Here is a 17,268-nt window from a genome sequence, read left to right as displayed (position 1 = left end):
ACCTTTCCTCGTGTGCTTTTAATTGTAAACCTTGAATTTTCTTACTATCTCCCTCCACTCCCGCCTTTTTTTATTTTTTTTTTTATTTACTGGCGATGAAACGACATAAATGTGTCGCGAGCACCGTGAAACTCCTTAAAAACAAAAACAATTTCTTTCACTTCGAACCGTGCCAGTCCATGTATGTTGAGATTGATTTACGGAACGAGCAGTGTTTATTTTCTTTTGTTTGATTGGTTGCTTTTTCTTTCAACACTACGATGCTTCTTTTGTCAAGACGTGCTTTGATTGATCTGTGTATTTAAATCGGCACTAGCATCTCTGTCATGTAGCCATTCAACTTAATCATTTGGATGGAATACTTAATGGAAGTCCCACATTTGAAAGTTTTTGCCAAGATGAGGGTCTTTGCGAAGTCCCAGAATTGAGAGCTTTTGCTAAGATGATGGTCATTTAAATTAATCGATATTTGAAGGACGAGTTTTCTGGCCAAATGTTTACGTTTGTAATGAAGTACAACAGAGTGTTCAGGCAGTAACAGAAAGACCTCGTTTCAGTGTTTGAAAGCGTATCTTCAGGTCTCTGCGCCTTTGAAAAGATGGTTTTCTTGGGTTTCTATATTTAGTTTTGTCAGTTTTTGAGCGGAGGACTTACATACTTACGTTAAAGTTCGTAGATGATAAAATATGTGTAATGGTGCCTCGGAAAACATAATTTGTGAAAGCTTGCAAAATCATTCATTGCATATTACACTGGTGTGTTTATTTTATATTTAATCTATTATAATATCCATACAAGATATACATTTTACCTCCTCCCCCGCCCACCGACATTATTTCATAATTTCAATTTCATGTGTTTTTAAAATTCTTTCAACGGATTATTAATCTTTAGGATTATCTCAATGGAATGCTTATGACCTTTGGAGTTGTGTGACTTACTAAATTTCGATGGGAGAAAATTATGGCTGATTAATTGTATTCAGTATTTCATATAACACCGAAAAGACTATCCAGGGACCATGTGGGTATTGGTAACGTAACGTAAACTAATCACTGCTATAAGTTTTTGGTCTTCGCCGGACGACAAACAACTGGCCCGATTCAACATGCAGCGTCCAAGGCAGACTCGATTGCTTAGTTTGCCTACGTATATGCCCAAGGGACCGTTTTATTCTGTCATGCGAATCTCGGTAAGATGCAGATGATTATGATTGCAATAATTATGATGGGGATTGGATGTCTATTGACTGTCGGTTCATAAATCATTGTGATTACGTGAAAACTTGAATTGAAGAAAGTATTATTCAGACATTACTGACTTTATATTTTTGGTCATGATATTAGTACGAACGTAAGTACGTTTTTAACATGGCACGGGGTGGCCCGGGAAGTTTTGGATTTGTTAATTTGACTTCTTAAAATTTTTGAGTTATGTAGACTGATATTTTGTTATTTATGTTACAAACTCCTACCCAATTACCGGTAGTTATACTCCCTACTACTAGCCCCCACCCCTCCCAACATCCTTTCTCTTGTTATCCCCTCCTTCTTTTCATCCGAGATGTACTCTTCCTCTCCTCGCCTTCCTTTTTTAAGGTTAACATTGTTTTGCGTGTTGATACGTTATATCAACCAGGCTGGCGGATGTTACGAGTTACTTAATGAAGAACAACAAAAGCTATGACAAGACTTAACACATGGAAAAGCAACAATGATTTTGGAGTTAGAATTGTCAAGATCGCTGGTACTATCCATCTTGCGATCTATGGCTGTGAAACATGGACTCTCACTGCAGATCTAGAAAAAAGAATCTGTGCTTTTCAAAATAAGAGCTATCGGAAAATCCCGAGAGCACAAGACAAAAAAAGGACTTTGCGAAGTCCCAGGTTTGAGAGTTTGTGCCAAGATGAGGGTCATTTAAAAAGATCGATATTTGAAGGACGAGTTTTCTGGTCAAATTTTCAAATCAAGGTTTTTCCAGGTACGGCTAAATACCCGTTAAAATCCCCTCGACAAGTTAATGTTCCTGGCACCCGTCCTCTGGTTACTGCTATCTAATGATTCGGTGAATAATTTTCAGATCAAATCGAGTGAATTCCTTCTCGCTTCCATGTTTTTTCAATATTTACTTCTTTTACTTTCTTTTTGTGGAGAGAGAGAGAGAGAGAGAGAGAGAGAGAGAGAGAGAGAGAGAGAGAGAGAGAGAGAGAGAGAGACCACCAGTCTTAAATGGCGGTGACAGTACTTGCGGCTCTTGACGATGATGTGGGGATGGATTTGACGATAATGTTATTTTTATTTAATGTTGTTGTTAATCTCTCTCTCTCTCTCTCTCTCTCTCTCTCTCTCTCTCTCTCTCTCTCTCTCTCTCTCTCTCTCTCTCTCCTTTTATTTGAAGAACGATTTTTTATCTCTACTTCACCAGGACCAAGACCTTCAACAGAAGATCGACCATGAGATCAAAATGCGAGAAGGGACGGCCCGCCTGCTGGTGGCATCCAAACATCCTGCCCAAGTCCTGGAGGCCGCTAAGAACCTCATGTCTTCCAACACGCGAATCATGGCTTACATGACAGAGCTGCAAAGGAGGAAGACGGCAGAGGTCTTGGGAAAACAGGCGTAAGTACTTTTATTATTATTATTATAGTTAGATGACATATGTCTTGAATATATTATTATTATTATTATTATTATGGGCTAATGACATATGCTGATTCTGGTGATAGTGATGATGATGATGGTAAGGGTGTCGATTATGGTGATTAAATATTATTGTTATTGTTGTTGTTGAAGATGATAATGATGATAAAGGTAATGTTGATTAGGAAGAGGAGGAGTATTTTGTAGATGGTGTTGGTGGTAAGAGTAGTAATATTTTGAGGGTTGGGTCTTTATATTTTTGGATGCGGTTCTTTCACCTTTCCAAGCCATTTGAACCTTTAGGCTTAAATACTTCACATCCAGCTTTCTAAGGTTATGCTACCGTAGCCATTTGTCTACCAGGACTTTCCCACGAGGCAATGCCGGTTCTATTTCAGAGCGTCCAACTCTAGCTATCCGAGGAAACGCCTATGTTGGAAACTTTGGATCTTGTTTATCAACCCCACCCGCATCGTGGGCCAAAGCATATAGAGATTGAAACTTTAAAATTAGGATATTACTGATTTTGGTGGCAAATAATATTCAATATTAACGCCTAAAATAGCCCCGCTTTTAAACTCTTGGTAGAGTGGTGGTTTGGGGGAGGATGGTGAGGGTCTCTGGCAAAACAAACGAACAGCGCCCCCCCCCCCCCCTCAATAAATTCAAATAAACATTGATAAACCAGCACATTATAGTATTGAGCATTATTTATAAATAAATTAAAGTTTGTATTGTGTCCTGTAGACCAAACAGATGGTTGTTTATGCTGGCTCGTGATTCATTCGTGATTCATTCGTAGACAGAAATGATTACTACATGTGTTTTTCATTAACAGTTAGAAAGATCGTAATCTTCCATTTGAAATGACTAATCCTGATGAACCAAGCGTGACCTTGTACAGTTCGTTTAGATATCCTGTCTGGTCTGAAGCCGTCTCTGGTCTTCATCTCGCATGTTACTTTTTTTATGCATCCTTAATGCATTTCAAAACTAGAACAAATAAGAAGATAAAATGGTATATAAACAAATAATTGATAATGAATCATTCATGTCAACTGAGGACACAAGCCTTATCAATTATCAATATTTTTTTTTTTTTTTTTTTTTACCTTTCAATGTTTGTAGTCCATTCTGTTTGTTTACATTAATCATATTTAGTCTATTGTTTGGTCTAGTCTTTACTTGAATAATGTCGCACAATTGATAATTCAGGGTGCATTAGTCCATTGTCACCATCAAATAACGCTATACATAGATTTTATTATTTAATGTCATCTTTAGGTTGTTGTTCTTTTTTTAACTCTCTCCTTACCATCTATAGGAAAATCTACAGGAAAATCTATAGGAAAATCTACAGGAAAATCGTCACATTCGTTACGATGCAACCAACAGTTTTCTTTATTCTGATTTCATCTTGTTATAGTTAGAGCTATACAAAATTGACCCTGTATTGCAGAGCTCATTGTTCTGAACAAAATATAGATTATACTCGTTACTATTCTGTTTGAAAAATCTATTTTTTGTTGGGTGAGTATGACGTTTCGGGTAAAATTCTGAAAATAACTGGTAAGGAGAGAGTTAAGTTGTTTTAATTCTATGTATTGAAACAAATATTTTTAAAATTTAAATTATCTTTACCTTTAGGTGTCTGGAAGGAAATCAGGTACCATGCCGTGCTCAAGTTAGTGTTTCAGGTAAAGCACATTGATTTGAAATACCATAGCAAATCCTATAATTGATCTTGTTTGACGATGGAAAGATCTGGAATACAGAAGCCGTCTCAATATACTTGGCCAAAAAATAAGTCCATCATTCTCTGAACTCTTTATAGGTTTTTAAAAACAAAAAAAAGTTGATAATTTTTGCTCCTCAAGGGAATAGTTAGTTTAATGTGAACATAGGAATATAATTTGAGATGTTTACCAATAATAACAAATTATTAATTTTCAATTCCTTCTTTTCACAAAAATGTTACTGAGTGTTCAATTTTTCATTTTTTGTTAAAGAATTCCAAGATTTCAAAAAGTGATGCATTTATATTTTGGACAAGTATATTATTTTGATTTTGGGAAATGTCTAGTTTATGCAAAACATGTCTTAAATCAGAGAGAGATAATGAATTCCAAAACTTGGTTCAGTTGAATTTATTGGATACTTACAATGACTTTGTCATTTCTTCCAATATGCTACCTTTTGCCCAAACAGCTTTTTACGTCTCAAACACATGCATTATAGCTATAGAATGTCTTCACAATTCAATAACAAAAATCCAATTTTTTAAAAATGTTGGTAATATAAAAATATCTAAGATATTCTGGTGAAACAAAGTTCTTAAAACCAAATAAGGGCAAAGTTATGGACATCATATTATATTTAAATCTCACCAGCAGTAAATGTCTTCATCTTTGTCATGAAACGATAATTTGGTGAGGTCTGAGATCCCAAATACTGTTTCACAACTATTTAATCCTTATTTGATTTTTATTCAAATGACCAGATATTCGAATTCCGTTAATGTGGAAAGACACAGACCATTTCAAGAACAAAGGAGGTTTGTATTTAAATGTCCTATTTATTGAACATTAACTTTTTATTTAGATTATTTATACAAAATGTTATATTTCTAATTTCTCACCTGCTTAGCGATACAGGGCAGGAAATACTTTCCGTATTTGTCTTTATATCTTTATTAAAGAATTTGCATCTTTATCCAGAATGAAAAACAACCGAAATTTGTAGGGTAGGAAGAGGAGGAGGAGGTGGGGAGAAAGTTGAGAGGTAGAGGATGAGGAGGAAGAGGAGAAAAGAAGAAGACGATGACGATGATGATGATGATGATGATCTTCTTCTTCTTCCATTAAGGCCAAAGCTTCAGGCTAAAGATTGTATGGCCGTCTTTTCAGTTACAGGGGTTTTAGAGGGAAGCAGGGAGCGATTTTTTGAGGTGATCAGTCGAACGAGCTTGTGTACAGATGGTTGGTGGGGAGTTCCAAAGTCGGATGGTGGAGGGGAAGAAAGAGTAAGGATGATGATTTGACGAGTTGGAATTTCGAGTTTTCTGTTTTGTGCTTTGTGGAATACAAGGAGTTTTTTGATGGAACACCTTTCACGTAGCGGTTTCCAATGGAGATCGTTCATGAGCTGAGTTACGCTCATATCCTGTTCATAGTTTCCACTGACAAACCTGACCGCCCAACGTTGGACTTTTTCTAGCTCATTGATGTCTTGTGATGTGTGTGGGTCCCACACTGAGCTACTATATTCAAGTATGGGCCTGACATATGCTTCATAGCATTTCTTTTTCACAGATTGGTGGCAGTGGCGGATTTGTCTGTTGAGGATGATAATAGAGATGATGATTATGTTGATTTATCCAAAGTCACTATTCCTATTCATGGCCTATTGTCCTATTCTTTGAGCCTAGAAAATATTTATCATATGTCAAGTGTCCATGGCCATTTTTACAACCACCACACCATTGTATGCTTTTATTCATTTTGAAAGCTTATTTCTTCAAAAGGCCTCACCTTCCACACATCTTCAGACCTGCCAATTACGACATTTTGGCTCCAATTTCACAACTTGATGAGCAAGTCTTAGTCATGAAAACTTGAAAAGGAAGATGGATGCCAGAATGCATCATTTGAAGGATTTTGAAATGTTATTTAATCCCTGTGTGGGTAAATTGATGATTTTTAAAGTTAACCATCGTGACTACAATTTTCATCTCCTAAAATTTACGATTAAAATTTTTTTAAAGTAAGCAGGTAGGTGTCTTCATAAGACCTGATCTTTATATTTCAATATTTTACAATTCTTTCATCTCACTCCAGATTATAGAAGTTATGCTGTATTCTGTTTACTGAAAGTGGGTACTGACATCTACGACACTTCCATGATAAGCGGAGTGGACAGGAGTATGACAGACATTACATTTGAGGATGTAATATTGTTGTAAGTTGATATATTGTATCATTACATCTTTTCCCCCCAATCCTCTCTCAAAGGTTACAATCAGCAATCAAGACATTATTTCGTTGGTTGTTTTTTTTAATTTTTTTTTATTTCTATCTATATTTTTTGCATTTCAAAATTTCACAGAAAAATTTATATCTTGGTAAAATTCTTGTTTTTTTTTTTTTAAATTAAGATGAATAAATACAATTTAGTCTTGCATCAGGTAAAAAGACTAATACTTCTTTTTTCTTTTTTTTTCATGCTTTCCTAATAGTGAAGAGGTCCCTCATGACTTTGAAATGCAGTTAGAAGTGTATTGCCACAAACAGCATGAAGAATTATCAGTGGCCAACACCCCAAAGAAAATAAGGAAGAAAATCACAGATCTCTCTGGGTCTGTTGGGCGAAGTGTTGGCAAAAGATTGTCTGGTTTGGTAAGTTATTAAACTTCTTTTTTTTTTTAAAGGTTGATTTTTGGATGTATAGGTATAACCCCTGACTTTGTATGCTTGTTGAACTATTTGAAATAGAAATTGACAAATTAGGTGTGAAAGGGCTCTAGTTTGTTAAAGGAAATAAAATGACAACTGCTTTACCACAGCAATTATCTAATAAGAAATTGAAGGATTGAACCTTTGAGTTTCAATTGAACAGTAGACTTAAAGGCATGTATCTTGATGATTTAAGAAAAAAAATAAATAAATTGGTTTTAAAAGAAATATTTTCTTCCAATAGTTGGTGGATTTTTGTTTTGTGTTGTTATGTTTTCACATTATTTCCAAATGTTATCATCTTTTAATGCACTGTACCTGTGTGTTAAGGAAGTTTTGTATAATATGTCAAAAAGCAACTTTTAAAATACAACACTGATAGATGCTTTCATGTAGTTTTGGAAAATACAACTTTGAAGTAAAACTCACAGATTGATCTGGAAATTAACTCTACACTTTGTGAAATGTTTATAAAATGAATAAGTTATTAGATTGATTTTTCTGTTATAATGGTATTAGTCCCATCATACAGCTTAGCTTGTTCTGTAACTTACAATCTTTTGATTTATATATATTTTATTTTTCAGAATGACGCAGATGTAATTGGCAACATGGTTCTGTAAGTTATTGGTTTTATTTCTTTTAAATGGGAAATAAAAACATTTATGAAAATTGTTATTTAGCTTACTTATTAGAGACATTACTGTTATTTGAATTTATTTAACGTTGAGCTTTAGCATCCAGACTCAAGAGTGCTCATGACTAAAGCAAGAAGTTTCAACAGATTTATATCTCTATGATTTGCATTCGGCTAAGCACTGATATTTTTGGAGCGATGCATGCCTGATCTTTTGCAATCAAAAACATTTTTACACAGAATCAAACACGATCATCAAAAAATGAATATTTGTCATAGCTACTTCCCCCTATCCTTCAGGGTCTTAATACTTTTACTTAAAATTGCTGTTTTCTTCAAAAGTTAAACTGTCAGGCTAAAATAATTATTTTCTTTATTTCCCATTTAAAAGAAATTTACAACATTGATACATTTAATATGTTTGTTTCTTTTTAAAATATTCTTTGTCCATTTCTTATTTTTTTAATAGTGCCTGTTGATGTTCATTCTAATATATCTCTTTAAAACAAGAGTAAATAAAGGAGAGAAAAAAAAAACAACAATAAAACCAAGCCCGTCACTGCCATGTTATGTGTTCAATTAAGCTAAAAAAAATTAAAAGGAAAACAATAAAAGCACTGAGGTCGATAAACGGAAGAAAAAGGTTTTTCCTCAGATTATATTCTCAAGTATGGTTCACTTTCCTCTTAATAACGCTATTGCTCTTGAGTCTGGTACAACTGTATCATTTTAAAAGTTTGAAACTTCTTTTATAACTGTATTCAGATTTATCAATGTCAAAGAAAAGTCTATTGATAAATTGATAACTTAAATGAAATGATATAATTTATTCACAAAATTAACTGTTTTGCTCAATGAAAATTCAATTCATTCGTAGAGTTGATAACATAAATATAATGGATTTTCACATATCTGTAACTTTTACTTATTTATTTTTTTCCAGGGGTCCAAAATTTGAACTGGTTGCCAAAGGATCTTTAAAACTTTCTAATGTTGACAGTTCTGTCAAAACTTTTGACTTACAGCTGGAAGCCAATTCAGGTGAGGGATGTTGTAGATGAGTTGACACATTATCAACTATTGGTGTTTGCAATAGGGACTCTAAGTAAATGAAAATTGACTTGAATCTTTATAAAAATACAACAAAATATTCAATTTTACCATTAAACCAGTGGACACAACATTGTGATCATAATAATTTTAAAATGTAAGAAGTTTCTTCAACATTATCTCTTATCATTATCACGTTTGGAAAACGTCGAGATGCAGGTTTCCTCCCTGTCATTGAAATCTGTTTTTGTTCACCCTTTTAAATAATCCTGTCATTTTACTTTTTATTTAGTGCTTATCTGGTTCAAAATGTTGCTCTCAGAAACAAACATACAAAGTATAAATTTGTTTCTTCTTAATTTATGGCAAAACTGCTTGCTTTCTTGAATTTATCATTTTTTATTTTGAATAATTCCCCGTTTCGATTTTATTATCACAGTATATTAGTTGTACTTTTTTCCCTTTGTATTTTAAAAATGATAGTCGTTTTCCTCCGAACTTATTTCTTAATTATATATTTATTATATTTTCTTCATTTTTGACATGAAATAATACATTATCTCCCATGAACAATCTTTGAAATTATCCCCATTTTATATTTTTCTTTTGGCAGTTTTCTTGCTCTCTATAGAGAATGAGAAATATTATTTAAAATATTTACCACAATGTTTGGGGCAGTCTACATCGATGTTTCAGGCTTAATTTGCCATCTTCAGGACTGAGTTGTTTTGTTGACTGTTGTTGTTTCTTGAAGTGGTTCCGGTTTGAAGTTAATTAAGAGGAATTTGCGCCGATGGGGACACTTTCCGTAGATCTCATTTTTCATGTTGAGTGTGGCTTCATGAGGTTGTTTGATTATGGTATATTTTTCTTCCAGGCATAAGCTAATGAGAATGAGAAATACATTTTTTAATTTAAAAAAAATTTTTTTTTTCATGCAGAGGGTAATTTTCATGAGTTGCCATTGTTTGGCCATTACTGTTGTCGCCTGGCAGCATTGCCAAGCTGTCTTGTTCAAGCCACTGTCTCAGGGTTTCTCAACTTACAGGTTGGTGATCATTCTATTATTACGTCATTGTTCAAAGATGCGATTTCTGTCGTATATTATTGAATTTTTTTTTTCCTTATCATTTTTATTTGAATATTGATTTTTGCTTCAGAGTTAATTTTATAGAATTTTTCACTGATAATTATCAAATATTAGCTTTTTTAAAGAAAAGTTCAAAGTTGACCTTCTAAGAAATGTTCCAAATTTCATTTCTCCTAATCGGCAATTGTAAGAGAAATGTAGAAAAATGTATAGAACAGCTTATAAAAGAATAAAATACTAAAACACGGACGGTTTTCAACTCTAATCCCTTCTCTAGCCAATAAAAAACTTTAGCTAGATGCCATCGATGATGTAAATAGCTACAAACACGTTATTCAGAATTTTTATACCAGAATTGATGGAGATATTATCTGCCCAGAAATGAATATGAGGCCAAATTTGACATCACACTTATCCTAAAGCATTTCAAAGTGTCAATTCGATAAATAAGGGTTGGAAATCATGTATTTTAGATACAGATTGCATCCTCTTTGACAAATTTGTAGTTTTTCATTTGTTGCATATCACAGGTCTTAACTCATATAAATACCATAAATCACAAATAAGTTTTGTATCTATTATCCTGATATAACGGATATTTACAACTCACCACGTTTGTTTTGCATTTACCAGGAGGAGGATGATGATCTCACCCAGTGGAGACGATATTGGTGCTCCTTAAAAAACCTACAAATTGCATGTTGGTCCAGTCCTGATGACGTGGAAGTCACAAAGCCATTACTACGTATACCTGTCACGAAGGTTGGTACTTTAGCCAACTTTTTATCAATTTTTTTTCCCACTTGGATTTTATCTGTAAGAATGATCATAATCTCAATAGAATTATTTCTTACTTTTAATATTGTTTACCTCCTCGTTCTGCGAAATTTATTTAAGATCAAATTCTATATTAATTTAATTAAAAAATTAATAATTTAATTTCAAAATTACTTATTTCATTTCAAAATTAAAGCAAATTTTATGCTGTTGCCTTTTTCACAATTTCAACCTATTTTTAGAGAGTAATTGTTAACCAAAAAAATATGAAAAAAGAAAAAGAAATAGAGAAAAGTGTGAAAGAAGAAAAAGAGAAAATAATTACAGTTTGTTGGCTTTTACTCCAGAATCTGGTTTTATCATACTTTTTAAGAGTTTAACCAGTTTAATTTCAACATGGCTCAATTAAACAATCTGTAACAACTTCTTCTCTCTCCACTGTTAGAGCACACAAATAAGTGATGCCGATCCCAGTACTTGCAAACAGGCACACACATTCCTCATCAAAACAGTGAATACGGAAGGTATCTTTGACCACACCTTAGCAGCGGATTCTAAGGAGGAGCTCAACAGATGGTGGGATGGCTTACAGCAGCATTTACTAGACCAAGCGTTTTGGAAACACGCTTGTGACGAACAGATGGATCTGAAAACTGTCTCAAAAAGGAAGGTCCCCAGTTTTGTCAGGAAGAGCTCAATATATGATGAAACACCCCTCATAGGTTTGTTGGGATTTGTTTACTTTTTTTCAAAACTTTTGGCTTATATAAGTGAGCATTATACAATGAAATGATCAATATGGATTTGTCAAATATATTAACACTTTCGTGTTAAAAGACCAACATAAGTGATACTTTAAAGTCTGTGGAGATCTGAATTCATAGCTTCATGTCAGCCTACTTTGATTTACTGTCCGACATGATTTTATTGCTTTTCTTTTTATTTTGGGGGGAGGGGGGTGTTAAATTTATATATTTGTTGTTGTCGTTCCTTACTTATCCATTTCTTTTTCTCTCCACCCTTCCCCCCTCCCCTCCCTCTGATGTTCTCATCCCATTTTTTGTGTGTCACCAGATCCTGATTCACAGACTGACAGCCTTGTTGGAGACCTCGGGCTTGGAGATGATCAGTTAAGTCAAATGCTTCATCAGCTCATGGGAGAGGCAAGCCAGATAAGAGGAGGAGGAGGAGGAGGCTCGTGTTCTAGTACATCCTCATAGCTACAAAATCTATCATGAATTCTCATAATACTAACACATTATTTAATTGTTTTCCTTGCTTTGTTAATCATTTGGTGATTCAGTGGTGCTGCCTTTTATTTCCGTGGGTTTTGTGCCATCTTGTCTTGTTTTGATTTTATTTTAGTGACCATATAATGACTTTTGTTCTTATTGAGTGAACTACACTCATCACTTCTTATTTTTGGAAAAATAAATTCACCAACTTGATAAGATGGCAAGACCTTGTTGTGAAAATTTTACTATAAAACCTTGATTAAGTGTAACATGCATTCACAAAAGAATTTAAAAAAAAACAAATTTATGATGTCAGTGACTCATTCTATTATAGAGTTCGTTGTGAATTGATTTTTGGCTGAATGCAAATCGCCAATATTACACTGAAGATAACTCTTTACTTTAAGTTATGTCATTAAAAGTTTGATAACTCTCAATGTACATATGATTTAATACAGGTATACAAATCGTCATTTTTTGCTGCTTTGAGATAAGTAAACACACAAATTTGATTATTTTTAGAAATAGTAATAATATCAGTTTTTGTGTGTCCAGGAAGTAGAGAAGTGGAAAAATATTTTTTAGGCGATATGTTTAGAGTTGACTTTATTTAATCAAGTATCGTTTAGCAAAGGAGCAATTCTTTAATCTTTTGTGTGCACTTTTTAAAATTGTTATATATATATAAATCTTGTAAATCTAGAGTATGCGCTTGGTTAACTGACTTATGCACACTACAATAGCCTCCAACATCTAGCCCCTTCCAAATAAATCCATAAATAAGTCCCATTTTGTTTAAAATGATTGTCTAAAATGACATATATAGAGATCATCTTTATGTTAAATGACAAATGTCTAACTCGATGGGTCTAAAAGGGTATTAGAGCATGCTAGGCTCTCCCTTGTGTGATTGGTAGTTTTCAAGGATTGCACCAGTTCATAGGGATAATACAGTGTATTCAGCAAAAAAAAATATTATTAAAAAAAAAAAATGTGGAGACATTCGTTGATTATTTAACAATATTTGACTTGGTTCAATTTGTTATCAATGGAACATCCAGAAAATTAGATAAACGAAGTATAGAAAAGAAACTTTCCTTTTTTTTATTTGTCAAAAGAGGAAAAAAAATATGAAATGACACTCCTGCAAATCTTTATTGATAGCAGCAGCACAACGAACTACTTGTTTTTAGTAACAGTAATATTGTTCCCACAATCTCTTCATTCTAGAAATAAGGCAATTTGATTTCAAGAGGGCTGAATGTGGATAATGCCATCTTTTTTCCTTAAGTAAAGTATTCTTCAATTTTAATGAGAGATTTTGGAGGTGAAAAATGGCCAATTAAGACTACGTGGTATTCCAAATTTCAAGTCTCAAATATTGTTGAATGAGAGGTTATAATAATTTATGAAAAACTAAAGTCATTTTGTGTTGGACTAGGGATATAAAGTACAAGTATGCGTAAACAAACACACACACACACACAACCAACCCCAAAACATTTGTATATTAATTGCTGGTTCCTGTAGAGAAAGAAACAATGACTTCAGCTCAATCCACAAGCAATATAATTTGATGTCAATGTCCTACATTCCTATGGTTTTTGTTTTTTTTAATGTTTCTTTTTGTGTGTACAAGTTTATGTGGACACGAGTTTTAACTCTACAGTTCACTGCATCGAACCACTTTCCATTCTAATGCATTTTGATTGTTTTTCATTGAAAAATCCCTGAATGAACCCCAAAGTCTCATGGATTTCCTTAATGAGTGACAGTGTACATGGCATATTTGTGTGGAGGAATTGATCTCTGACTGTGTTGTGTGAAATGTGAAATATATAAATATAAAGATAAAGCAAGTTGATTTATTTTTTTTCCACTAGTGAAAAATTAAAGGAATGAAATTAGCCAGTTGGAATGTGAATAGTACAATAATTCAAACTAAATACCTGCATTTATTGACTTGAGTTTTGATACTTACTCCACTGATAGTGTGCATTGATGTAAAAAAGTAAAAATGGTTTGAAGTAAACTCAGAAAGCACTCGACCATCTACATATATAATCTATATCACTTATTACAGCCTTTTACTTAAAGAGCATCTATACTCGAACAACCTTTTAATTATATCATACAGTTTTGTAAATAATCATTCAAATAGAATGCCGAATATTTGTGTATTGGAATACTTAGTTATTTAAGTTAGGACTTAAATTTTCAATTTTACAAATCACTCTTGTGAAATATTGCAATGAGACCATGGCTTGACAGTAAACACATTAATAATTTCTTTCAACTGGCAATAATTCAAATGTTACTCAATGTACCATAGAAAAACTGTTGAAAGTTGGAAATTTCCACAAGTTAGATATATACTTATAATCTGTAAACACATTTAACTTTACATTTGAATTAAATATCTGCTTAAAAGTAAGGACATGGATTTATTAAACAGAGCTACGTTAGCTGTGAAGTGTGACTTGGTAGAATTGCTCATTATTAGAAGATATTGATATATTTGCAGAATATAGTAATCACTGCTTTTTAAGATTAGTTTTGTGCCATTTACAATAAATGTTTTATGACAAAATATAAAATTCTCATGGTCGGAAGGTGTCCTCGAGTAGTTTTTTATATTCTAAAATTTACATTTCATTTTGGATTATACTCGCTTTTCACAAGTGATTTTGATGTAAATATATTTGTACGTTATATTTTTCTAATCAGGAAACTGTTGGTCTTATTTTCTTTTTGTTGTTGTTGTTTTTGCTATCTTGTTAGGATAAGACAGGTGCCAATTCCTTTTTACTATTTTATAACTTTGTGCGTTTTCTGCCAATCCTACTGAATATTTTTGGTGTGGACTAGAAAACTTATGGTTTTTATAATCTGATATGTGAAATTTTAATGGTCCTAACAGCTGTTGAGGTGGAGAAAAGCATTTAATTTTACGTTTTAAAAGTTTTCTCTTAAAATGAGTAATTAGGCTGTGGGAAGGCAATGATAGTAATGTAATTTCGGAACATAGAATCTAAAAAAACTGTCATAAACGTATCAAAGATAAACCACTCTCGTCTTCAGTGAGTTAATGAGAATGTATGTAAAAATAGACAAAAGATTGGGGGGAAGGGGATAAAAATGTACAGTGGCAATTTTTTATCATTATGCAAGATAACTTTTTAAAATCTTTGGAATGGTTTATGTTTAATTCCTGTCTAGGGCATGCTCCCGTTAAGTTGTAATGCTACCCAATTTTGGATTGAAAAGTCATGGAGACAGTTGAGTATTTTTCTCAAGACTCCAGAATGTAAAAGATTGGAACTTTCCAACTGCTGACGGGCTTTAAAACTACTTTATTTATTTTGAAAAGGGTATTATTCCTACCAGAGGCAATGTCTGTTTTACGTGACATGTTTTAACCTTACTTACATGCAATTCTATATTTATTTTCAGAAGAAACAACAAAAATTACAGGTTAACCAATTAGGCACGAATTATGGTCTTGATTTTTCCCACTAAGAAATACTAGTAGTGTAAAATGTTGTTTTACCCTTGAATGAGAAGATTGTGGCATGTGTTGTTCAGATGTTGAATGTCATTTTACTTCGTGAGCTATTCATTTTCTTATTTCTCACCTAATTTACTTGAACCATATTTGGTATATGAACAAATTAGGAGTGATGTAATATTGAATAATGAATTAAAATTACACTTGCCAACATGTTCTAACTTTTATGACAATGTGCCAATTAAATTGTTGGTTCAAAAATAATTTTGCTTTTAATTCTAGCTTTGTTTTTTAACCCCCCCCTCCTCTCTCATGTTATCGCCTGACCCTGCTTAGAGACTTACTGAGATGGATATGCTTATCTTTATGTGAGATATATTTTCTTATTCCAAACAACTCTCTGTAGAATGGTTTCAATCATAAAATTTATAAATTTTGTAACCATTTCATTTGAGTGTACCCTTTCAGACAGAGGTCCTCTTCACTCTTTTAGGTGATCTCAGTCTAGATGCAGGGACAGATTGTTCCTGGAGCTACTTAAACTTATGTCCTTTGTTTTAATTAGCTGTCTTGTCTTATTGTTCTCTCTTTTCTTTGCTATCCCGCCAAGCCCTTAAAAAAACAGCTTTAAATTTAAACCGGGGGTTGGGCATAAGGTGGCCGAGTCGTTAAGGCATCGCACTGTGACCCTGAAGGTCTCGGGTCTGAGCCGCTTCAGGCACTTTTTTTTCTCTCCTTGAGTTTGATTATTAACCCCAAATTTGCTCACCTTGGACAAGGATGATTCTTGTTGACATCAGACATTTGATTGATGGATTATCTATATATTCCTATATGGAACGCCTAGGCGATATGATGCGCGCAGAAGGGCGTAATATATATATAAATAACTTTGCCTAAAAGGGAAACTTTGCCTCTGTGAATTTGAAGCATTTTGAATAGCATCAGCTTTGTTGCAGTTATTGCACCCGATAAAATACTTGAATTTATATCAAAGGAAATAATTGCCACATAATTGCCACAAAACTAAACAATCTCTTACTGGTCCAAAATTCAAGCGGCAAAGTTTCCCCTTTAGGCAAAGTTACCCCAGTTGGCGGGGTATCGACTTAATGTAGTCAAAGCACTTTACATGGAGTCCAAAGCAAACAGCAAGATTGAACCTGTAGGGCGAGGCATGCAGCCTCTAAGGTGTTTTTACAATCTTTTCAACTGAGACAATGCTGTTATTAGTCAGGTGCTCATATTATTATAGCTGAGTAAGGCGTGAAAATGTGTGTAAAGTGCCTTTTAGGACTACACTTTGCACCGTCCTGTAGGTCCTACAGGTGTCATATTCATCTCATTCCATGTATACACATAATTTCACTCATGCTGAATTGACTGGCAAGTTTCACATGACATGTTTTATTCTAAACACAAAATATATCTCTCTCTCTCTCTCTCTCTCTCTCTTCTCTCTCTCTCACTCACTCACTCACATAATATATTGCATGCTGAGAAGCTTCTAAAACCGAATTCTAAAAAAATGGAGAGGAGGCGGTGTTGTTTTTAGGAGTTTCATGGCGCTTGCAACACTTTTAGGCCATCCCAGTAAAAAGGAAGATGATAGTGATAGGGAGGGGGGAGTTGTACATCTGAAGTTAAAAACATCAAAGAAAAGTAAGACTCAAAGGGGATGACGACCAGGCCTGTAAATCTTCCGACAATTGTCGGGATTTCCGACAGTACGATTTTGCTCGATAAATTCTGTTAAGTGCTGACATAAAAATAAAAAAAAGTAATCATTCCATCTTGTCTTCCATAAAATAAGGACCTGCTTATTGTATTATAAATGAGATAAGTGACATGATTTGACTAGTCAATTGACGTGTCAGT

General features: G+C 33.6%; 1 protein-coding gene across 18 annotated transcripts in view; it reads left to right on the top strand.

Moving 5' to 3' along the window:
• Positions 1 to 15,654, top strand: part of LOC144966611 (rhotekin-2-like) — a 76,792-nt gene extending 61,138 nt beyond the window's left edge. For 16 of the 18 annotated variants that reach the window (XM_078903333.1, XM_078903347.1, XM_078903335.1 and 13 more), the window contains 11 exons: positions 2,428 to 2,621; positions 4,290 to 4,339; positions 5,143 to 5,196; positions 6,479 to 6,599; positions 6,877 to 7,036; positions 7,681 to 7,712; positions 8,674 to 8,771; positions 9,722 to 9,828; positions 10,504 to 10,632; positions 11,093 to 11,369; positions 11,722 to 15,654. In XM_078903333.1, coding sequence (XP_078759459.1) covers positions 2,428 to 2,621; positions 4,290 to 4,339; positions 5,143 to 5,196; positions 6,479 to 6,599; positions 6,877 to 7,036; positions 7,681 to 7,712; positions 8,674 to 8,771; positions 9,722 to 9,828; positions 10,504 to 10,632; positions 11,093 to 11,369; positions 11,722 to 11,867 — 1,368 coding nt within the window. In that variant the 3' untranslated portion in view covers positions 11,868 to 15,654. Of the gene's footprint in view, positions 1 to 798; positions 1,193 to 2,427; positions 2,622 to 4,289; positions 4,340 to 5,142; positions 5,197 to 6,478; positions 6,600 to 6,876; positions 7,037 to 7,680; positions 7,713 to 8,673; positions 8,772 to 9,721; positions 9,829 to 10,503; positions 10,633 to 11,092; positions 11,370 to 11,721 lie in introns of all 18 variants that reach the window. The other 2 variants (XM_078903351.1, XM_078903352.1) reach the window with 2 other exon arrangements.
• Positions 15,655 to 17,268: the final 1,614 nt, after the last annotated feature.

The sequence above is a fragment of the Berghia stephanieae genome, chromosome 2 (genome assembly GCF_034508935.2).
Source record: "Berghia stephanieae isolate SIO BIC M18660-M18661 chromosome 2, UCSD_Bste_1.3, whole genome shotgun sequence".
Lineage (NCBI taxonomy): Eukaryota > Metazoa > Mollusca > Gastropoda > Nudibranchia > Aeolidiidae > Berghia > Berghia stephanieae.
The sequence above is the reverse complement of the archived record's forward strand: the minus strand, read 5'-3'. Positions and strand labels throughout refer to the sequence as shown.